This window comes from Heptranchias perlo, chromosome 11 (assembly GCF_035084215.1).
Source record: "Heptranchias perlo isolate sHepPer1 chromosome 11, sHepPer1.hap1, whole genome shotgun sequence".
NCBI lineage: Eukaryota > Metazoa > Chordata > Chondrichthyes > Hexanchiformes > Hexanchidae > Heptranchias > Heptranchias perlo.
This window is the reverse complement of record NC_090335.1, coordinates 71179336-71203042: the sequence shown is the minus strand read 5'-3', so window position 1 is coordinate 71203042 and position 23707 is coordinate 71179336. Positions and strand designations below refer to the sequence as shown.

Sequence of the window (23707 nt, the reverse complement as noted above, 5' to 3'; positions counted from 1 at the left end):
GAGAGTATAGGACCATTCTACTCAATTTTTCCTCATAGGACAACCCTCTCGTCCCAGGAATCAATCTAGTGAACCCTCATTGCACGCCCCACCCCCAAGACAAATATAACCTTCATTAGGTAGTCACATCTAAGCCTTTATCCAGATTTCACAGACAACAAACTAACAACAACCTTGATATCTGAGATAAGCAGTTCCCTAATTTTGTTCACCTCGTGCCAATCACCATTCTCAGATTGTCTTGCTCCCAGCTCTCTGCCTCTCTAACTGAGCATCAGAAGCAGGGTTCCCAACGCTCCCGCTTTGGGCAGGAGTTTTGGAATGGACGATTGGTCTCCTGAGCACCGCTTTTGGCGACTTGGGAGGAACGGCCCTTGTATACGCGGATCGCGCATGCGCAGTAGCCTGGCTGTTGTGGCCTGCAGCCAATCCACGTTGTCTGTACCCTGCTGGTCACCTCCTCTATTGGGAACCCTTCGTTTCATTGCTGGCTGTGAGGATGGTGGCTTCAGGGCCAAGGAAAATCACCTGGAAACTCCACGAGTCCTGAGAGACCAACACAAACTGGGACGAGAGAGAGAGAGAGAGAGAGAACAACACAGACTGGGGGAGAGAGAGAGAGAGAACAACACAGACTGGGGGAGAGAGAGAGAGAGAGAGAACAACACAGACTGGGGGAGAGAGAGAGAGAGAGAGAGAGAGAGAACAACACAGACTGGGGGAGAGAGAGAGAGAACAACACAGACTGGGGGGGAGAGAGAGAGAGAGAGAGAGAGAACGACACAGACTGGGGGGGAGAGAGAGAGAGAGAGAGAGAACGACACAGACTGGGGTGAGAGAGAGAGAGAGAGAGAGAGAGAACGACACAGACTGGGGCGAGAGAGAGAGAGAGAGAGAACAACACAGACTGGGGGAGAGAGAGAGAGAACAACACAGACTGGGGGAGAGAGAGAGAGAGAGAGAACAACACAGACTGGGGGAGAGAGAGAGAGAGAGAGAACAACACAGACTGGGGGAGAGAGAGAGAGAACAACACAGACTGGGGGGGAGAGAGAGAGAGAGAGAGAGAGAGAGAACGACACAGACTGGGGGGGAGAGAGAGAGAGAGAGAGAACGACACAGACTGGGGGGGAGAGAGAGAGAGAGAACGACACAGACTGGGGTGAGAGAGAGAGAGAACGACACAGACTGGGGTGAGAGAGAGAGAGAGAACGACAGACTGGGGTGAGAGAGAGAGAGAACGACACAGACTGGGGTGAGAGAGAGAGAGAACGACACAGACTGGGGTGAGAGAGAGAGAGAACGACACAGACTGGGGTGAGAGAGAGAGAGAACGACACAGACTGGGGTGAGAGAGAGAGAACGACACAGACTGGGGTGAGAGAGAGAGAGAGAACGACACAGACTGGGGTGAGAGAGAGAGAGAGAACGACACAGACTGGGGTGAGAGAGAGAGAACGACACAGACTGGGGTGAGAGAGAGAGAGAGAACGACACAGACTGGGGTGAGAGAGAGAGAGAGAACGACACAGACTGGGGTGAGAGAGAGAGAGAACGACACAGACTGGGGTGAGAGAGAGAGAGAGAACGACACAGACTGGGGTGAGAGAGAGAGAGAGAACGACACAGACTGGGGTGAGAGAGAGAGAGAGAACGACACAGACTGGGGTGAGAGAGAGAGAGAGAGAACGACACAGACTGGGGTGAGAGAGAGAGAGAGAACGACACAGACTGGGGTGAGAGAGAGAGAGAGAACGACACAGACTGGGGTGAGAGAGAGAGAGAACGACACAGACTGGGGTGAGAGAGAGAGAACGACACAGACTGGGGTGAGAGAGAGAGAACGACACAGACTGGGGTGAGAGAGAGAGAACGACACAGACTGGGGTGAGAGAGAGAGAGAGAACGACACAGACTGGGGTGAGAGAGAGAGAGAGAACGACACAGACTGGGGTGAGAGAGAGAGAGAGAGAGAACGACACAGACTGGGGTGAGAGAGAGAGAGAGAACGACACAGACTGGGGTGAGAGAGAGAGAGAGAACGACACAGACTGGGGTGAGAGAGAGAGAACGACACAGACTGGGGTGAGAGAGAGAGAGAGAACGACACAGACTGGGGTGAGAGAGAGAGAGAGAGAACGACACAGACTGGGGTGAGAGAGAGAGAGAGAACGACACAGACTGGGGTGAGAGAGAGAGAGAGAACGACACAGACTGGGGTGAGAGAGAGAGAGAACGACACAGACTGGGGTGAGAGAGAGAGAACGACACAGACTGGGGTGAGAGAGAGAGAACGACACAGACTGGGGTGAGAGAGAGAGAACGACACAGACTGGGGTGAGAGAGAGAGAACGACACAGACTGGGGTGAGAGAGAGAGAGAGAGAGAACGACACAGACTGGGGTGAGAGAGAGAGAGAGAGAGAACGACACAGACTGGGGTGAGAGAGAGAGAGAACGACACAGACTGGGGTGAGAGAGAGAGAACGACACAGACTGGGGTGAGAGAGAGAGAACGACACAGACTGGGGTGAGAGAGAGAGAACGACACAGACTGGGGTGAGAGAGCGAGAACGACACAAACTGGGGAAGGGAGAGAGAGAGAACGACACAAACTGGGGAAGGGAGAGAGAGAGAGAACGACACAAACTGGGGAAGGGAGAGAGAGAGAGAGAACGACACAAACTGGGGAAGGGAGAGAGAGAGAGAGAGAACGACACAAACTGGGGAAGGGAGGGAGAGAGAGAGAGAATGACACAAACTGGGGAAGGGAGGGAGAGAGAGAGAGAATGACACAAACTGGGGAAGGGAGAGAGAGAGAGAACGACACAAACTGGGGAAGGGAGAGAGAGAGAGAGAACGACACAAACTGGGGAAGGGAGAGAGAGAGAGAGAGAGAGAACGACACAAACTGGGGAAGGGAGAGAGAGAGAGAGAGAGAGAACGACACAAACTGGGGAAGGGAGGGAGAGAGAGAGAGAATGACACAAACTGGGGAAGGGAGAGAGAGAGAGAATGACACAAACTGGGGAAGGGAGAGAGAGAGAGAGAACGACACAAACTGGGGAAGGGAGAGAGAGAGAGAGAGAGAGAGAACGACACAAACTGGGGAAGGGAGAGAGAACGACACAAACTGGGGAAGGGAGAGAGAACGACACAAACTGGGAAGGGAGAGAGAACGACACAAACTGGGGAAGGGAGAGAGAACGACACAAACTGGGGAAGGGAGAGAGAACGACACAAACTGGGGAAGGGAGAGAGAACGACACAAACTGGGGAAGGGAGAGAGAACGACACAAACTGGGGAAGGGAGAGAGAGAGAGCACGACACAAACTGGGGAAGGGAGAGAGAGAGAGCACGACACAAACTGGGGAAGGGAGAGAGAGAGAGAGAGAGAGCACGACACAAACTGGGGAAGGGAGAGAGAGAGAGAGAGAGCACGACACAAACTGGGGAAGGGAGAGAGAGAGAGAGAGAGCACGACACAAACTGGGGAAGGGAGAGAGAGCGCACAACACAAACTGGGGAAGGGAGAGAGAGAGAGAGAACAACACAAACTGGGGAAGGGAGAGAGAGAGAACAACACAAACTGGGGAAGGGAGAGAGAGGACATAAACTGGGGGAGGGAGGGGGAGAAACATAAGTAAGACAAAGACCAAAGTAATAAATTTGAAAAAAGTTGATTTTGAGGGGATGAGAATGGAACTAAGAAAGATAAACTGGAAAAATTTACTGACCAACAAGGAAATACAATATCAGTGATATCATCCGAAAACACGTCAGGTTCCACATGTACTCTGACGATACCCAGCTGTACCTCACTACCACCGCGCTCGACCCCTCCACTGTCTCTCATTTGTCACACTGCTTGTTCAACATCCAGTACTGGATGATCAAGAATTTCCTTCAACTAAATATTGGGAAGACCGAAGCCATTGTCTTCGGTCCCCGCCACAAACTCCGATTTCTAGCCACCGACTCCATCCATCCACCTGGCCACTGTCTGAGGCTGAACCAGATGGTTCGCAACCTTGGCATCCTATTTTTTTTTATTAATTCATGGGATTGGGCGTCGCTGGCGAGGCCATCATTTATTGCCCATCCCTAATTGACCTTGAGAAGGTGGTGGTGAGCCGCCTTGTTGAACCGCTGCAGTCCGTGTGGTGAAGGTTCTCCCACAGTCCTGTTAGGTAAGGAATTCCAGGATTTTGACCCAGCGACAATGAAGGAACGGCGATACATTTCCAAGTCAGGAATGTGGAGGGGAACGTGCATGTGGTGTTCCCATGCGCCTGCTGCCCTTGTCCTTCTAGGTGGTAGAGGTCGCGGGTTTGGGACGTGCTGTCGAAGAAACCTTGGGGAGTTGCTGCAGTGCATCTTGTCGATGGTACACACTGCATCCGCTGTGCACCGGTGGTGAAGGGAGGGAATGTTTAAGGTGGTGGATGGGCTGCCGATCAAGCGGGCTGCTTTGTCCTGGATGGTGTCGAGCTTCTTGAGTGTTCTTGGAGCTGCATTCATCCAGGTAAGTGGAGAGTATTCCATCACACTCCTGACTTGTGCCTTTATAGATGGTGGAAAGGCTTTGGGGAGTCAGGAGGTGAGTCACTCACCGTAGAATACCCAGCCTCTGACCTGCCCTTGTAGCCACAGTATTTATGCGGCATGCAGCAAGACCTGGACAACATCCAGCCTTGGGCCAATAAGTGGCAAGTAACATTCGTGCCAGATAAGTGCCAGCCAATGACCATCTCCAACAAGGGAGAGTCTAACCACCTCCCCATGACATTCAACGGCATTACCATCACCGAATCCCCCACCATCAACATCCTGGGGGTCACCATTGACCAGATATTTATTTGGACGAGCCACATCCTTTAGGCTGGATGGCCGACTCCAGTTCCTGTGTTCCTATGATGAGAGGCTGTCCAATAGAGCATTGGGATGGTCAATTTAGATAACAGGGATTAAAATAACAAGGGATTGAAAAAAGAGCAAGAGAAGAAAATCTTTCGAGGGTTGTTATATTTGGAAAATACGTCTCAATCTTTCAAGACGGCAGGTGATTAATAAATGATTTCTCTGCAACTGAGGTGGCCGCAGGTTTAAAAAAAAATGAGACCAAAACCGAAGGGACCTGCCCCGATCTCCACAGCATTTATGGTAATGGGCTCGGACGAGGCATTCATGTGAAATAAAGGCCTCTGTGGTTACTGTAGTCTTTTGTGTAAACTGACACGTCGAAATAAATAACCACATAAATAAGTTCTGTGTGGGCATGTCATTGAGCAAAATGTCACCCGAGCCGAGCGTGCTTTTGTTGTGGGCCGGCAACCAGTCCGATTCAGAGAAAACCGTGGTGGTGATTACCGGCAATACTGTCTGTTGCTGTGTGTGTCTGTTTTTATATAAACCATCATCTCTGGCACTCTGCCCTTCACCGCATCCTGATTTCCCAGAAAGACTTTCATGTCAGCTCAACGGACATGAGGATAACTTGCCCAGGTGGGGAATGCTTTCAGTAACGCTCCGTCTGAACCACTTATTGTCCATTTTCCTCCTGTCAGTTTTCTCCCCTTCCTTTGTTGACGGGATGGACTCCTTGTGGCTACCCGGTCGGCCTCTGGCACCTGTTGTACCCGTGTGAGCCTTGAGGGCGAGTGTGGAATATTGCCTGTCGTTCAATGTGCACTTTTGCTGTCAGCCTCCCTCTTCATTGTATTCTGCCTTTCAGGTTAAATTATATGTGAAATTACTGCAATGTCACCAAACTTGATGGCAACTTGCAGTCATTTAACATGTAACTTAATCCTTAAACTGACATGCTGAAGTATATGACCACAATTAGGTGTCAGCCTTGGCTCACTGGTAGCAATCTGACCTCTGAGTCTGAAGGTCATGGGTTCAAGTCCCACTCCAGTGACTTGAGCAGATAATCTAGGCTGATGCTTCAGTGCAGTACTGAGGGAGTGCTGCATTGTTAGAGGTGCTGTCTTTTGGATGAAATGCTAAACCGAGGCCCTGTCTGTCCTCTCGTGGATGAAAACCTCCCATAGTACAATTCGAAGAAGAGCAGGGGAGTTCTCCTTGTGTCCTGGTCAATATTTATCCCTCAACCAATATCACTAAAACAGATTATTTATCTCAGTGCTGTTGGTGGGACCTTGCTGTGTGTAAATTGGCTGCTGCATTTCCTACATTACAACAGTGACCAGGAGGGTGATTTTTAAACCCCAAGAATGGGTGGGTTGGGGGCGGGTGGAAGTTAAAAATAGTTGGTTTTTTTGGTCACAACCGCAACCCGGCTTTATTTCCGAGTCTAATGTGGGTGCGTAAAAGTACAGCTTCCCACTGGGAATGCAAAGTCCCAAAATTTTCCAGTTGCGACCCAAAAAAAAACCTATTTTCAACTCCCACCCGCCCCCAACCCACCTGTTCTTGGGGTTTAAAATCACCCCCTTTACTTCCAAAGTACTTCGTTGGCTGTGAAGCGCTTTGGGACATCCTGAGGTTGTGAAAAGCAATATATAAATGCAAGTTCTTTCTGTTTTAAAAGCAGAGAGCTCTCCAGTGTCCTTGCCAGAATTTCTCCTTCCACAAGTACCATAACAACAACAATAACAACTTGCATTTATATAGAGCCTTTAACATAGTAAAACGTCCACAAGGCGCTTCACAGGAGCGTTAACAAACAAAATTTGACATCGAGACACATAAGGTGACATTAGGACAGGTGACGAAGAGCTTGGTCAAAGAGGTAGGTTTAAAGGAGCATCTTAAAGGAGGAGAGAAGTAGAGAGGTTTAGGGAGGGAATTCCAGAGCTTAGGGCCTACGCAGCTGAAGGCACGGCCGCCAATAGTGGAGCGATTAAAATCAGCGATGTGCAAGAGGCCAGAATTGGAGGAGCGCAGAGATCGGTAGCATTTGAACTCATGATCTCCTCTGGATTGCTAGTCCAGTTTCCATAACCATTACATTACCATTACAGTACAGCTTATTAAAGTTAAGTTTACAATCTGTATTCCACAGTGTCAGCTAGCTCTTCAACTGTGAGGGTCTGAGTCCGATAGTGTCCTCAATTAATTTCAAAATACCATCATTTTCCAGCAGGAGGTCACTGGAAAGTGATCGGGGTGGGGGGAGAGAATAACCCTGGCTGCTCTATTTTAAATTCCCCTCCCTTAGTGTTAGGAGTGCTGAAACAGGTTGCAGCCTCCCGACTGCATCTCCATCTGAAAGCTCTGGAATTCCCTCCCTAAACCTCTCCACCTCTTCACCTCTCTCTCCTTTTAAGACGCTCCTTAAAATCTACTTCTGTGACCAAGCCCTTAGTCACCCCTCTCTGATATCTTCTTCTTTGGCTCGAAGTCAATTTTAATGTGATCATGCTTCTGTGAAAGGCCTTGGGACGTTTTCCTATGTTAAAGGTGTTACATAAACCCAAGATGTTATTGGTTTGCTTACCTCAGTACCACACCATGAGGTATGTTTGCTCACCGAGCTTTCAGGTTGTGTCATTCAACGCTCTAGTTCTAGAATGTCAATTCAAACTGCCTTTTTTACTTGGGACTACATCGGGTCACCCAATCAAGTTTTTTTTTAATTCATTGCTTCTAGTTCATTTTGGGGTTGATGCAGGCACTAGGACCCAGTTGTACGTAGTGGGTCTCCAGTTCTTCAAGGTGAAACTGAGCTTGGATGGTGTACAGCGAGCGAGGAGTCACTGGAGGCTGACACATTTTTATCCTGCAGAAAAGGCAGTTATCCAAGAATGTCCCCTCTCTTTCTCAACCCTGCAAGCCAGTTTAACACACAGCTTGAAAGCTTAACAAAGCCTTCAGGACTTTTCTTTTCACAATTGTCCGTTGAGAGAAAATGGCGTGAATTCAAGTCTTTTTGTCTTTCCTTCAGTTGCCTAAGAGTTTGGACTTCAGAGTGAACATTTCACACACAGTCTCCTTATACAACTTGTACTGAAGGCAAGGATTCCAACCTCACTTCCCTTCCCCCCCCCCCCCCTCCCCGGCCAGCAGTATCTGTTGTTGTGGGGGTTAACTTGCATCTTGCATGAGTTCTTTTTATCTTTCAGTTTTTCTCTCCTCCTTTCCTGAAGAGGGGAAGAAATTCAATCTAGTTTCGCCCCTTTTTTCGGGCAGATAAATGAGGGGGAACCGTACCAAAATTGGGCCAGGTTCCACCATTTTGGTCCGGGCGACTTTTAATCGGAGGTGCTGGCCTGAAACAGGTGATAGGCCCCCGACTAGCAGATTCAAGGGACCTATCGCCCGTTTCAGGACCCCGATGCTAAATTGGGCAAAAGCTGTACGAAATTGACGGGCAGGAAAAGACCAGCTGGTCCATCAAGCCTGCCCCATACCATGATGGCTGGAGTATCATGGCTAAACTCTTCCTTTAACCACATCACCCCCCCCCCCCCCCGCCTTCCCCTGCAGCCGTGTAATCTACTGGGAGAAGCAAAAAAGAAACAAAAAAAAATCCAGGGCCAATAAGGGAAAAAATACTCTGGAAAATTGCTCTCCGACTGTCTCAGGGGCCTAGTTTTAAAAGAAAAACAATTCGGGATCATCGATCTCGTGTTGATGCAGTGGAGATGGTTCCCACAAATATGGTTGAGATGGTGGATGAGTGGGAGGAGTCTACTACCCACATCTGCCACACACTGGGGGAAGTTTCTCATGACCCGCAGAACACCCTGGAGACTGCGTCAGCCCAGGAGATTGCTGCAGCGTCAAGACACCAAGGGAGGGCTTCTAAGGAGATTGGTGGCAGCCAATAGTTCAGCGATAGATGACAATGACCGGTAGCAACTCAGTAACTGTGCCCAGCGCCAATGGTCTACAAGGAGTGGGCACAGATGGCACTGTCTCTCCTTCGCAAGAGGGAACTCCAGACATGGAGCACAGCACCCCTTTGCCACTGCCAGCGCCAGGCTGCTGGAAGCTGGTCCCTTCAGGACAGCAACTACATTTGAAGCCTACTTCAGAGTATTGCTGATAAGTTGCTAGTTTTGGTAAGTGTTATTCCTTGATTTCGTACAACCATGTCCTTCCAGGTTGGCTTTCGTAGAGTTGAGCAGATCTGCCTCTCTTTGAAACATCCCTGTTCACTTCTGAGGATATCTGCAGGGCTGATGTTCATCCATAGATGTGGTATTCCTTCCCTCTCGGGTTATCTGCTTCTATTCCTGGTAGACCATCGCTGGCTAAGTGAGATAGCCACCTGGACCTCAGAAAGCTTAGCCTGACCGATGGGATAGGACAGGGGGATAGTCCTGCATGGGTGATTTCCCCCTTAACCCCCAGCTCCCAGGAACTGTCTTGAGTTCCCTTCAGGGTGGGGGATTAAGGGTTCCTTAATTCATGGCAAGCTGACACCTGAACCTTCCATGCCTAAGGTTTACTAGGCAGCTAAAGTTCAGCTTGCTTGAACTGTCTTGTAGTAACTAGTCCAAAGTAACGGATAGTCAAACCAAACCAATCACAGCAAGAATGCTGTACACCGAGTAAAGAGGCTAACTTCCTCTTACCAAAGTCATCAAAAATGAACATCACTCTATTAACACATCTGTAATCAGACAATTAATAAAGAGTACAGAAAATACTTGAGTCAATATTATTAACTGACAGTGTTTTGATCGTCGCGGGCTTGAACGTGGTTTAAATGTATCAGAATAACTCAGTTGGGTTCTTAATACAGAATAATGTTACACTCTTCAAGGTTACTGTAAATTGGCGAGGCTATTTTACGGTGTCATTTTTAATATTTTCTTGTGTTCATTGTTCCCAGACGCTCCTGTAAGTTGCCTTTTTTCCCCTAAGATCTGGGTATGCCTTTTGCTGCCCAATATTCAGAATTCAGCACTGTGGTTTTCAGATCACTGTGGTTTTCAGATCACTGTTCCTACATTAAGGCCTTGTACAAGTTCAACACTCTGGCATTTGGTATTAATTTCAATTTAGCAACAAACTAGATAAGAGTGTAGAGCTTCAAAACATGTGGTCTGTATGCATCAGTCGTCTCTGGTATCAGAAGAAATGGTCAGGGAACTTCCTGTACTTATTTACAGGTTCAAAGTTGCATCAAAATTGATACAAACATCACTCTTTTTATTCTAGATACAAAAACCAAGAATTCCATTTGCTTTTTTTAGTGGCCTTATCTGTTTGTAACGTTACTTATAATGATCTGAGTATCTGCATACCAAAGTCCCTCTGCTTCTCTGTTCCATTTAAAAATCCTATTATTTAAGATGCATTTCCTTTCCCTATTCTGCGTTTCGAAATGTATTACTTCATATTTTTCCACATTTTTGAACAGCACTGCCACCTATCTCTTCATCTGGCTAGCTTATTTACCTTCTCCTGCAGTCTCTCACAATGCGTGAAAGGGAGGGAGGAACTTAAAACATTTACAATCACCACAGGGAAAGGGTTCTGAAAAAATTATTAGAACTCAAAGCTGACAAGTCCCCAGGACCTGACGGACTTCATCCTGGGATCTTAAAAGAAGTGGCTGCAGAGATAGTAGATGCATTGGTATTAATTTTCAAAAATTCCCGAGATTCTACAAGGGTCCCATCAGATTGGAAAATAGCGAATGTAACTCCTCTATTCAAGAAAGGAGGGAGTCAGAAAACAGGAAACCACAGGCCAGTTAGCTTAACATCTGTCTTAGGGAAAATGCTAGAATTTATTATTAAGGAGGTTATAGTAGGGCACTTAGAAAATCTCAATGCAATCAGGCAGAGTCAACACGGCTTTGAGAAAGGGAAATCGTGTTTGACTAATTTATTAGAGTTCTTTGAGGAAGTAACAAGCAACGTGGATAAAGGGGATCCTGTGAATGTGGTGCACATGGATTTCCAGAAGGCATTTGATAAGGTGCCACATCAAAGGCTACTACACAAAATAAGAGCTCATGGTGTAGGGGGTAACATATTAGTATGGATAAAGGATTGGTTAGCTAACAGGAAACAGAGAGTAGGCATAAATGGGTCATTTTCAGGTTGGCAAGATGTAACGAGTTATACAGGGCCTTGGTGAGATCACATCTGGAGTATTGTGTGCAGTTTTGGTCTCCTTTTCTGAGGAAGGATGTCCTTGCCATGGAGGGAGTGCAACGAAGGTTTACCAGACTGATTCCTGGGATGGCAGGACTGAAGTATGAGGAGAGATTGGGTTGACTAGGCTTATATTCACTAGAGTTTAGAAGAATGAGAGGTGATCTCATCGAAACATATAAAATTCTAATAGGACTAGACAGATTAGATGCAGGGAGGATATTCCCGATGGCTGGGGAGTCCAGAACCAGGGGTCACAGTCTCAGGATAAGGGGTATGCCATTTAGAACCGAGATGAGGAGAAATTTCTTCACTCAGAGGGTGGTGAACCTGTGGAATTCTCTACCACAGAAGGCAGTGAAGGCCAAGTCATTAGATGTATTCAAGAAGGAGATAGATATATTTCTTAATACTAAAGGGATCGAGGGATATGGGGAAAAAGCTGGAACTGGGTACTGAGTTAGACGATCAGCCATGATCATTTTGAATGGCGGAGCAGGCCCGAAGGGCCGAATGGCCTACTCTTGCTCCTATTTTCTATGCTTCTATGAGTGCCACAGTGCTGGGGCCTCAACTGTTTATAATCTGTATCAATGACTTGGATGAAGGGACCGAATGTATGGTTGCTAAATTTGCTGATGACACAAAGATAGGTAGGAAAGTAAGTTGTGAAGAGGACATAAGGAGTCTGCAAAGGGATTATAGATAGGTTAAGTGAGTGGGCAAAAATTTGGCAGATGGAGTATAATGTGGGAAAATGTGAACTCGCCCACTTTGGCAGGAGGAATAGAAAAGCAGTACATTATTTAAAAGGAGAGAGATTGCAGAACTCTGAGGTACAGAGGGATCTGGGTGTCCTAGTACATGAATCACAAAAAGTTAGTATGCAGGTACAGCAAGTGATTAGAAAGGCAAATGGAATGTTGTCATTTAATGCAAGGGGAATGGAATATAAAAGTAGAGATGTTTTGCTACAGTTGTACAGGGTGAGACCACATCTAGAATACTGTGTGCAGTTTTGGTCTCCTTATTTAAGAAAGGACATAATTGCTTTAGAGGTGGTTCAGAGAAGGTTCACTCGACTGAATCCTGTGATGAGGGGGTGATCTTTTGAAGAATGAGAAGTGATCTTATTGAAACATATAAGATCCTGAGGGGACTTGAAGGGGTAGATGCTGAGAGGATGTTTCCCTTGTGGGAGAGACTAGAACTAGGGGACACAGTTTAAAAATAAAGGTTCTCCCATTTAAGACGGAGATGAGGAGAATTTTTTTCTCTCAGGCGGTCGTGAGTCTGTGGAACTCCCTTCCCCAGAGAGCAGTGGAGGCAGGGTCATTGAATATTTTTAAGGCTGAGTTAGATAGATTCCTGATTAACCAGAGAGACAAAGGTTATAGTAGGTAGACAGGAAAGTAGGGTTGAGGTCACAATCAAATCAGCCATGAGTTTATCAAATGGCGGAGCAGGCACGAGGGGCTGAATGGCCTACTCCTGTTCCTATGTTCCTATAATTTGCCATACATAAGTTTGGTGCCATCAGTAAATTTCAATATTGCTCCCTCAATATCAATGGGGAACGGTAGTGTAATGGATATGTTACTGGACTAGTAATCCAGAGACCTAAGCACAAAATCTCGGCTGGCAGCCCCATTGCAGTACTGAAGGAGTGCTGCACTGTCGGAGATGTCGGCTTTCGGATGAGATGTTAAACCGAGGTCCCATCTGCCCTCTCGGGTGCGATGTAAAAAGATCCCACGCCCACTATTAGAAGTTGTAAACAATTTTACAACACCAAGTTATAGTCCAGCAATTTTATTTTAAATTCACAAGCTTTCGGAGATTTTCTCCTTCCTCAGGCAAATGTTTCAAGATCTCCTTGAAGCCTACGCATTTATACATAAATGCGTATAAATGTATAAATGCGTAGGCTTCAAGGAGATATTATGTATAAATGCGTAGGCTTCAAGGAGATCTTGAAACATTTGCCTGAGGAAGGAGAAAATCTCCGAAAGCTTGTGAATTTAAAATAAAATTGCTGGACTATAACTTGGTGTTGTAAAATTGTTTACAATTGTCAACCCCAGTCCATCACCGGCATCTCCACATCATCACTATTAGAAGAGTAGAGCGGTTCTCCCCGGCCAGTATCCTGGCCAATATTCATCCCTCAATCAACAACACTGAAAAAAACACATATTAACTGGTCATTAACACATTGCTGTTTTGGGATCTTGCTGTGCGCAAATTGGCTGCCACGTTTCCTACTTTACAACACATGACTACTCTTCAAAAGTAATTCATTGGCTGTAAAGCACTTTGGGACGTCCTGAGGTCATGAAAGCCCTTTACAAAGGCAAGTTCTTCTTTCTTTTTTAATTCTTAAATGCAGGTCATTTATGTACATAGTAAATACAAGTGGCCCCAGCACAGCCTCCTGTGGGACATCACTCACTGCATCTTTCCAGTCTGAGAAACTTTTTACCCCTGCCCTTTGCTTTCTCCCACCAGAAAATGTCTAACCTGCCTTTGTATTGATACATGCTGATTAAAAGACTGAGTACTATAGTAATTTATCTGGAGTCGGGCCAGTACCGAAGGGGTACAGTTGTGTAGTGGTTATGTTACTGGTTACAGAGGCCTGAACTGATAATCCAGTGAATGTTAGCTGCTAATCCCACCATGGCAGTTCGAGAGTTTTTTTTGAAAAATCCGGCATCAGTAAAAGTGACCATGAAGCTGTCGGATTGTCACTAAAAACCCAACTGGTTCGCTAATGTCCTTTTTAGGGAGGGAAACCTGCGGTCTGGCCTATATGTGACTCCAGTCCCACACCGACCTTGTTGACTGCCCTCTGAAGTGGCCCAGCAAGTCACTCAGTTGTACCAACTAGGGGTGGGCCGTAAATGTCAGCCTTGCGAGCAACATCTACATCCCAAGAATGAATATATGTAAAGAAACAGGTCAGGTGCTGAAACTGCAGCCAGTGACTGGTCAACACCGAGTGGTTAAATGACCCTGGCCACCTCCAGACATTGCCAATAACTTTGGGTGAATGAGTGTCCGGAGGAGGGTAATAGGACGCTCGATGGAGGAAACGCCGCCAGAAGGCGGATGAGTTGATCCCTGAATTAGCCAACGGTATCCACGACCTGCAAGGGGTGACGCAGCTACCGTCCAGAACCAATCAATGCAAGAGCGACCATGGACAGTCTAAAGCACAGCACAAGGGGTCAGGGTTCAAGCCCCTGCTTTAGGATTGAGAGTCACAGGAGCTCCGACAACAGTCAACCGAAGTTGATGAACAGGCTGGTGAAATGTCATAGAATAGAATCATAGAATGAGGCCATTCTGTGCTGGCTCTTTGTAAGAGCAATCCAGTTAGTCCCATTCCTGCACTTTTTCCCTTCAAGTATTTATCCAATTCCTTTTTGAAAACCACAATTGAATCTGCTTCCACCACCCTTTCAGGCAGCGCATTCCAGATCATAACCACTCGCTGCGTAAAATAGATTTTCCTCATGTCGCCTTTGGTTCTGTTGCCAATCACCTTAAATCTGTGTCCTCTGGTTCTCGACCCTTCCGCCAATGGGAACGGTTTTTCTTTATCTTGTCACCTGAATAGTTTGACTTCTAGGCAGCTGAAAGTATATAAACACATATACGGTAACGCAACAGTACTGCGGAAATGTACTGTCCAGATGGGAATGTTCCAGCATAGCAGCTAGTTTCAGTTGAACTGTCATAGCCCTTTAGTTGTTGATCTGACTTCAAAATTGTCTAATTGGAACCAGGCTTCCTCTTCAGCTGGTTTCTAGCTTTGGTTTATTTTCCCTATCAAATGACTTCCCATGATCACGAGAAGCTAGGAACAGGAGTAGGCCATTCAGCCCCTTGAGCCTTCTACGCCATTCAATTAGGTCATGGCTGATCAGTACCTCAACTCTACTTACGCGCCGTGGCTCCATATCCCTTGATACCCTCACTTGACAAAAATCTAACAATCTCAGTCTTGAAGCTCCAGTTGTCCCCCAGCAGCCACAGCTTTGGTTGGCGCCAACTTTAACTTTTCCCATCCTCTTTAGGTATATCCATGGGGATTGAAGCTTTAGAAATGGCACCATGCAGTAACCACAGTAATATTTTTGTAAAATACCACGCTCACTCTACCCCGTACTTCCATATCAAAAGCAAAATACTGAGGATGCTGGAAAGTTCTGACGAAGGGTCGCCGACCTGAAACATTAACTCTGTTCCTTTCTCCACAGATGCTGCCTGACTTGCTGAGTATTTCCAGCACTTTCTGTTTTTATTTCCGTACTTCCATATGTCTCTCATCCGGCACCTTACCAAATGCTTTTTGGCAACCTATATAGACAACGCCTGCTGCTGCCTTCCCTTTATCTATCTTGCTGCGTGCTTACTGCGGGCGAGACACAGTTAACTGAAGGCTGTACAGCCACGGTGATCTCACTGCAGATTGCCGTAACCCTTTTAACTGTGGGAGGAGGCTGCCGTGCCGGATTTGGAAAGGAACAAGTTAGGGAGAGCGAGCCAGAGAAAGATTAGAAAAGCTCTAGAGTCCTTCAGCATGATAAATTATTGACTGTCAGGACTATTTATTTGAACGGCAGCCAAAGAAGCTGATTAAATAGAGCTGTTCTTTTTTTTTTAAAAGAGTTTTATATTGTTGTGTTTGATTTCCTTTTCATGGAGGGGAGGGGAGCTGTTGTGTGTATTTTATATTTGTTTTTTCTCCCTATCCGTTACTTTTTATTTTCTTTCCTCCAATTTTCTCTGCCGATTATTCTCACCCTCACCGCTCCTGAAGGTATTGACTCCTGTCAGCCATGGCTCAGTACTCCTGCCTCTGGGTCAGAAGGTTGTGGGTTCATTCCCCACCCCAGAGATTTGAGTGCAAAATCTAGGCTGACACTCCAGTGCAGTACTGAGGGATTGCTGCACTGTCGGAGCAAGACGTTTTTCCGGTGAGAGGTTAAACTGAGGCCCCGTCAAACCCCTCGGGTGGATGTAAAAGATCCCATGGCACTATTTTGAAGAAGAGCAGGGGAGTTCTTTCCGGTATCCTGGCCAATATTTATCCCTCAACCAACACCACTAAAAAAAAACAGATTATCTGTTCATTTACCTCATTGCTGTTTGTGGAATCTTGCTGTGCACAAATTGGCTGCCGTGTTTCCCTACATTATAACAGTGACTACACTTCAAAAGTACTTCATTGGCTGTAAAGTGCTTTGGGACGTCCTGAGGTCATGAAAGGCTATATAAATGCGAGTTCTTCTTCTTCCTCACTGGTGAATGTACCCTGGATATGGTGCTTCTGGTCCTCACCCAAGTGACCATTATTCATTGTGTTGAGCATTGGTAGTGAGTATTGGCGCACAGCGAGCATCAGAGTCGAGGCTGATCCTGCCCTCGTCTGATGTCCATGCGTGCGCACTTCACTGATAGCAATGAGGAGCCAGATTTTTCTGCTCACTGATCCAAGGACATGGAGTCCATTTCGAGCTCTCAACTGCCATCTGGGCTGAGATCACCCAATGCAGCACAGATTAGACCGACTTGTTTATGCATGTTTTATGTTTTAACACTTAGCCTGTGCTAATATTGGATGGAACGTGATTGATGAGGGTGAAGGTTCCTGATCTGGGCCAAGATTTCTAATATTGAGTAGCTCATTTAGATGTTGACTGGGGAAGATCTCATTCATTAAATCTCTTGGGTTTCTCTAGTGGTTCAGTTGGCTAATTTATTGCCCAGTGGGCAGACAGTTTAGGCAGGCTTCTCTGGCCTGTGCTGACTCTATCTCAACAAGGCAGCAGTTCAAGTGCCACAGATGACTTGAGTCCTCTTGGGCTGGGGAGGAGCAAACAAATCAGCTCGGATTCCTGCTTGTTAATGGTATCCAACGACTTCTGGGGAAATGCGTGTGTGTGTCAATAGAGGACGGAATTGAGCGCAGAATCGCAATTGAGTCGCCTGGCAACACTCACTGTTGAGGCCCAGTTGTAAATAATGGCTGCTTGGCAGGTTACCAGAGGACAAAGGCCACCTCTGGAACTGTACCCCAGCAAAAAGCTCGCTATTTATTGGTGGAGAGTGAGGAGAGGGCAGGTGTTACTGACACTGAAGCTCGCGGTTTATTGGTGGTGAGTGAGGAGTGGAAAAAGAATATTTCCTAGGGTTTTTTTTGTTGAATTTCCACTCCAATTTTTCCTCTCCTTGCATCCTGAAATATCCTTTCCCAAGTGGTTATTTTGGGAGAACATTGATCGTGAGTGTTGGCAGCTTGTTTGACTGCACAAGGCATAGTAACCGAGCCCCGATCCTGTCTTCACCTGATGTCCATTTCCAGCAGGGCTCACTCTACAACAACCAGTAGACGGATCCCCTGCCTAACTCAGGGCCGTTAAAGTCAACAGTGGTCCCCAACTGGGATCTGCTTTTGATTTCTGTAATGGAGTATGAAATGTCTTTCAGCAGGAAGCAAATTTTACGACTAACACTTGAGGAGGAATTTCTTGCTTTAATCAGGCTGCGCTTTCTTGGTTTAGTAATGAAGCTCCCTCCTATCATGCCTGACAGCTATAATTCTTGGCTCTTTGCTCAATCCTGCTTTGGGAACACCATTCAAAGACTAGTCTTGATCTCTGAAGCAGTTTGCTGTGCAAGTGTATAAATAACTGCACATTGCTGTGAGTCATTCGAGTAAGTCATTATTTTGATTTGAAGCCTTTGTGAGAAATAATCGCCGAAGCATTCTAGAAAGCTCTTCCCTCTTCCCGCCTCCCCTAACGGCTTAATTGGTAAATGCGCCACTTGGAAGAAAATCAACGAGGGTTACCATCCAGATTGCAATCCAGTGACCCCTGCTAGAAAGCATATTTGTGTGTGACTGTGGGTAAGGACAAGATCATGCTTGGCTCTCATAAAGGACGAAAGAACTTGCATTTATAAAGCGCCTTTCACAACATCAACGCGCCCCAAAGCGCTTTACAGCCAATGAAATACTTTTGAAGTGTAGTCACTGTTATAATGTAGGAAATGCGGCCGCCAGTTTGGGCACAGCAAGCTCCCACAAACAGCAACGTGATAATGACCAGATAATCTGTTTTTGGGTGTTGGTTGAAGGATAAATATTGGTCACGTCACAGGGCAGAACTCCCCTGCTCTTCTTCGAAATAGTGCCATGGGATCTTTTACGTCCAGCTGAGAGGTTTAACGTCTCATCCGACAGTGGAGTGCACACTCAGTGCTGCACTGGAATGTCAGCTTAGATTCTGTGTGCACGTCTCTAGAGTTGGACTATGAAGCCACAACCTTCTGACTCAGAGATGAGAGTGCTACCCACTGATTCATGGCCCTCATGGTGAAATAGCCTACTGACACTCACCATCTGAACTAATGCCTGCAGTATGATTGGTACCATAGGAACAGGAGTAGGCCATTTAGCCCCTCTAGTCTGTTCTGATATTCAGTGAGATCATAGAATCATAGAATCATAGAAGTTTACAACATGGAAACAGGCCCTTCGGCCCAACATGTCCATGTCGCCCAGTTTATACCACTAAGCTAGTCCCAATTGCCTGCACTTGGCCCATATCCCTCTATACCCATCTTACCCATGTAACTGTCCAAATGCTTTTTAAAAGACAAAATTGTACCCGCCTCTACTACTGCCTCTGGCAGCTCGTTCTAGACACTCACCACCCTTTGAGTGAAAAAATTGCCCCTCTGGACCCTTTTGTATCTCTCCCCTCTCACCTTAAATCTATGCCCCTCACCTTAAATCTATGGTTGACCTGTGACCTAACTCCATATACCTGCCTTAGCCCCATATCCCTTAATGCCTTTGGTTAACAAAAATCTATCAATCTCAGATTTAAAATTAACAATTGAGCTAGCGTCAACTGCCATTTGCAGAAGAGAGTTCCAAACTTCTACCACCCTTTGCGTGTAGAAGTGTTTCCTAACTTCACTCCTGAAAGTCCTGGCTCTAATTTTTAGGCTATGTCCCCTAGTCCTAGACTCCCCAACCAGTGGAAATAGTTTCTATCTACCCTATCAGTTCCCCTTTAATATCTTGAAAGCTTCGATCAAATCACCCCTTAATCTTCTAAATTCTAAATTCCGGGGAATACAACCCTAGTTTGTGTAATCGCTCCTCGTAATTTAACCCTTGGAGTCTAGGTATCATTCTAGTATGGTGTCATCGACAATGCTATCAAGCGGCACTTACTCACCAATAACCTGCTCACCAATGCTCAGTTTGGGTTCCGCCAGGACCACTCGACTCCAGACCTCATTACAGCCTTGGTCCAAACATGGACAAAAGAGCTGAGTTCCAGAGGTGAGGTGAGAGTAACTGCCCTTAACATCAAGGCAGCATTTGACCGAGTGTGGCACCAAGGAGCCCTAGTAAAATGGAAGTCATTGGGAATCAGGGGGAAAACTCTCCAGTGGCTGGAGTCATACCTAGCACAAAGGAAGATGGCAGTGGTTGTTGGAGGCCGATCATCTCAGCCCCAGGGCATTGCTGCAGGAGTTCCTCAGGGCAGTGTCCTAGGCCCAAACATCTTCAGCTGGTTCATCAATGACCTTCCCTCCATCATAAGGTCAGAAATGGGGATGTTCGCTAACGATTGCACAGTGTTCAGTTCCATTCGCAACCCCTCAGATAATGAAGCAGTCCGTGCGCGCATGCATCAAGACCTGGACAACATCCAGGCTTGGGCTGATAAGTGGCAAGTAACATTCGCGCCAGGCAATGACCATCTCCAACAAGAGAGAATCTAACCACCTCCCCTTGACATTCAATGGCATTGCCATTGCCGAGTCCCCCACCATCAACATACTGGGGGTCACCATTGACCAGAAACTTAACTGGACCAGCCACATAAATACAGTGGCTACAAGACCAAGTCAGAGGCTGGGTATTCTGCGGCGAGTGACTCACCACCTGACTCCCCAAAGCCTTTCCACCATCTACAAGACACAAGTCAGGAGTGTCTCTCCACTTGCCTGGATGAGTGCAGCTCCAACAACACTCAAGAAGCTCAACACCATCCAGGACAAAGCAGCCCGCTTGATTGGCACCCCATCAACCACCCTAAACATTCACTCCCTCCACTACTGGCGCACAGTGGCTACAGTGTGTACCATCTACAGGATGCACTGCAGCAACTCGCCAAGGCTTCTTCGACAGCACCTCCCAAACCCACAACCTCTACCACCTAGAAGGACAAGGGCAGCAGGCACATGGGAACAATATTACCTGCACGTTCCCCTCCAAGTCACACACCATCCCGACTTGGAAATATATCGCCGTTCCTTCATCATCGCTGGGTCGAAATCCTGGAACTCCCTTCCTAACAGCACTGTGGGAGAACCTTCAGCGCCCCAGACAGCAGCGGTTCAAGTAGGCGGCTCACCACCCCTTCTCAAGGGCAATTAGGGATGGGCAATAAATGCCGGCCTTGCCAACGATGCCCACATCCCATGAACGAATAAAAAAAATCTAATCTGCACTCCCTCCAAGGCCAGTATATCCTTCCTAAGTTGCGGTGCCCAGAACTGATCACTGTACTCCAGGTGTGGTCTAACCAGGGCTTTGTATAGCTGTAGCATAACTTCTACCCCCTTGTATTCTAGTCCTTCAGTTGTAAAGATGTTTGTTTGCTCCTGTGGAACTGCAACCCCAGCGACGATCTGCCATCATCAGCTGGGAAAATTGGAGAATATGTTTTTTTTTTCAGAATTTAGACCTCAGTGACCCTCACGAAAAGGCTGAAACTTTGCCGTCATAATGTCTTGGGTCCAAAAAGAGGTCATTCCACCAACCATTATAATGCTCGAGGTTTTGTGATAATTCAATGGATTCCATTTCCCCTTTAACATGTCTTACAATCTTGAGTGAAGGGGAGTTGGAGGAACAATCATGTTGAAAGTTGCAATTGTAAAATGTTAATTGAACACCATATCGAAATCACCTCTGCTTAAACAGCCTAAGGGTGAAACATCAAGTGAGTTCCCAGAACAAATTAAACAGCATATTCTACAAATTCAGCAAGCAATTGTTTTCAAGTTGTTTTGAAATATCCAATTTTCAGATCTTATGGCAGCTTCCTTCCCCCCCCCCCCACCTTTGCCCACTCCCACCTCCTCGATCATCTGGGGGGGAAGGGTTGTTAGTCAACTTTCTTCAGAATATATACCAAGGGGTTCTGCCCCTGCCTGATCCAAGGACCTGAAGCAGGGCTTTAGCACTCTGGTTTGTAGCTGTTCTGTGCTGTACAGAGGTGTCACGGTTGTATTGTGCAGCCGGTATCACCGAGGGGTCATCCATCCATCCTTCCTTCCTTCATATGGCTGGGTCACGTTCCAGTGCTTCAGGATGAAAGAATCATCTGCATCTCCCAGGAAGCGTGACTTACTGTGCTTTATTTTTTCTGGTGGGAGTCGCGCACCGCTTGTTCGTTGACTGAACGATGGCCCTTCCTATTCGGGTGTGCCACAGGGTGGTTGTTAGGCATGCCAATGGCTATAGGAAGCAATCTTTCCTTATGGAAAGCCACCATTGTGGGAGAAACTGCTGCTGACGTGTGTGACAGGGCTTCATTTACCACCTCAACAGAGCAGTGGACTGTAAAGCAGCTGACTTCAGTGATGTCTCCTACAAGGGACCAGGTGGCACACCTCACCCATGCCATGGAGCAGAAAACTTCCCTGTACAAGGGAGACTTGCATTTATATAGTGCTTTTACACAACCTCAGGCATCCCAAAGCACTTTGCAGCCAATGAAGTTTAGATACTGTAGTAATGTAGGAAACGCGGCAGCCAATTAGTGTACAGCAAGATCCCACAAACAGCAATGAGATAATGATCAGATAATCTGTTTTTAGTGCCACTGGATCTTTTATGTCCATCTGAGAGGGCAGACAGGAACTCAGTTTAACATCTCATCTCAAAGACGGCACCTCCGATAGTGCAGCACTCCCTCAGTACTGCACTAAAATGTCAACCTAGATTTTTGTGCTCAAGTCTCTGGAGTGGGACTTGAACCCACAACCTTCTGACTGAGAGGTAGGTGTGCTACCAACTGAGCCACAACTGACACAGCTGTAGTATTTGAGTGCTGAGTTGATGCTTTGAAATCTTGTCCTTCTATTTTATAACTAATGCCTGTTCTAACCTGGAGTTCCATACTCTTTTTTTTTTTCTTTATATGGCCACTCCCCTCAACACCAATATCAAGATTGGCCTTTAACAAGTCCTTGAAGAGCAGAAAGTCATTTTTTTCCACCAACCCAAGTTTGGATTGGAGCAGTCCTCAGAACCGTGATAAGAGGTCGTGCTCTCCACTGGGACTGCACTGCCCTTGGTGCATGTGTACTTTTTCACTACAAAAGGAAAATGCAGTCCTTGAATCTCCTGTGGAATGTTTCTATCAAGTTTCTCCCCAAAGGTAATCAAGCAAAACACTAGAACACGATCTATCCTTACTTGCTACGTTACACACGTCAATGATTCGCTGCTTCCTTGGCCTAACCATTCCAAAAAGTCTACAGCAAAAGGACGAAGCGGGTTTGGGAAGGTCAATAGTTCAACCTGTTGATTGAGCTGAGACTGATGATGATGCTGAGTTCATTTTTGTGGATCTGAAGAGCAATCCTATGGAACTCCATGCCTAATTCCCTTTGCCTTGCCAAATCTAAGGCGAGTAAATGGAGTTGAGGTACAGATCAGCCAGGATCTAATTGAATGGCGGAGCAGGCTCGAGTGGTTGAATGGACCTACTCCTGTTCCAATGAAATGAGATTGCTTGAATCTCTTGCCTTCCTGGAATCATATAGAATCATGCAGCACAGACGGAGGCCATTTGGCCCATCGTGCCAGTGCCGGCTCTTTGAAACAGCTATTCAATTAATCCAACTCCCCTGCTCTTTACCCCTAGCCCTGCAAATTTCTCCTTTTCCAGTTTATATCCAGTTCCCTTTTGAAAGTTACTATTGAATCTGCTTCTGCCACCCAGTGCATTCCAGATCGTAACAAATCGCTGCGTAAAAAAAATTCTCATCATTTCCCCTCTGGTTAGTGACCCTCTTGCCGGTGGAAACAGCTTCTCCCTATTTACTCTATCAAAACCCTTTGGAATTGAGTGAATTCTCCTTTTTATCTGTTCTCAGTTGGTCAAAGCCACGGGGTCACCATCGTATCTTCAGATCGCGATGTTGAAGTGCATGAATTTGAAAGTAAGTGCTAACTTTTATTTGTGTCTGTAACGAAAGGTGAACTGCTGGTTTCATTTACTTGAAAATATGAAATGTGTTGAAATCATGCTGTGTGATATTCTTCATGAACATTTGTGTGAAATCCCTCTGCCTGCTATTTCAGCAGAGGCATAAACTCATTCAAAGCGAGCAGGTTAAACGTTTGTTAAAGGAGGAGACAAAGGAAGTTTGTGCGATTATGTTTGTTACTAATATCATGATTTCAACAGCCCATCTTTTTTTCATTAAATTAGCAGCATTGTTTTTCTGATTATGAAAGTTATGCTTTGTTCTGTTGTATGGATTGTGTATATGACACCAACATATGAAATGTTTAT

The 23707-nt window shown here is 46.5% G+C and overlaps 1 protein-coding gene across 3 annotated transcripts in view; it reads left to right on the top strand.

Annotated features, from left to right (window-relative positions):
* The window catches only part of LOC137327485 (junctional adhesion molecule B-like), a 62896-nt gene that overhangs the window by 7169 nt on the left and 32020 nt on the right, over positions 1 to 23707 (top strand). For all 3 annotated transcript variants that reach the window (XM_067993360.1, XM_067993362.1, XM_067993361.1), the window contains exon 2: positions 23286 to 23351. In XM_067993360.1, coding sequence (XP_067849461.1) covers positions 23286 to 23351 — 66 coding nt within the window. The remainder of the gene's footprint in view (positions 1 to 23285; positions 23352 to 23707) is intronic.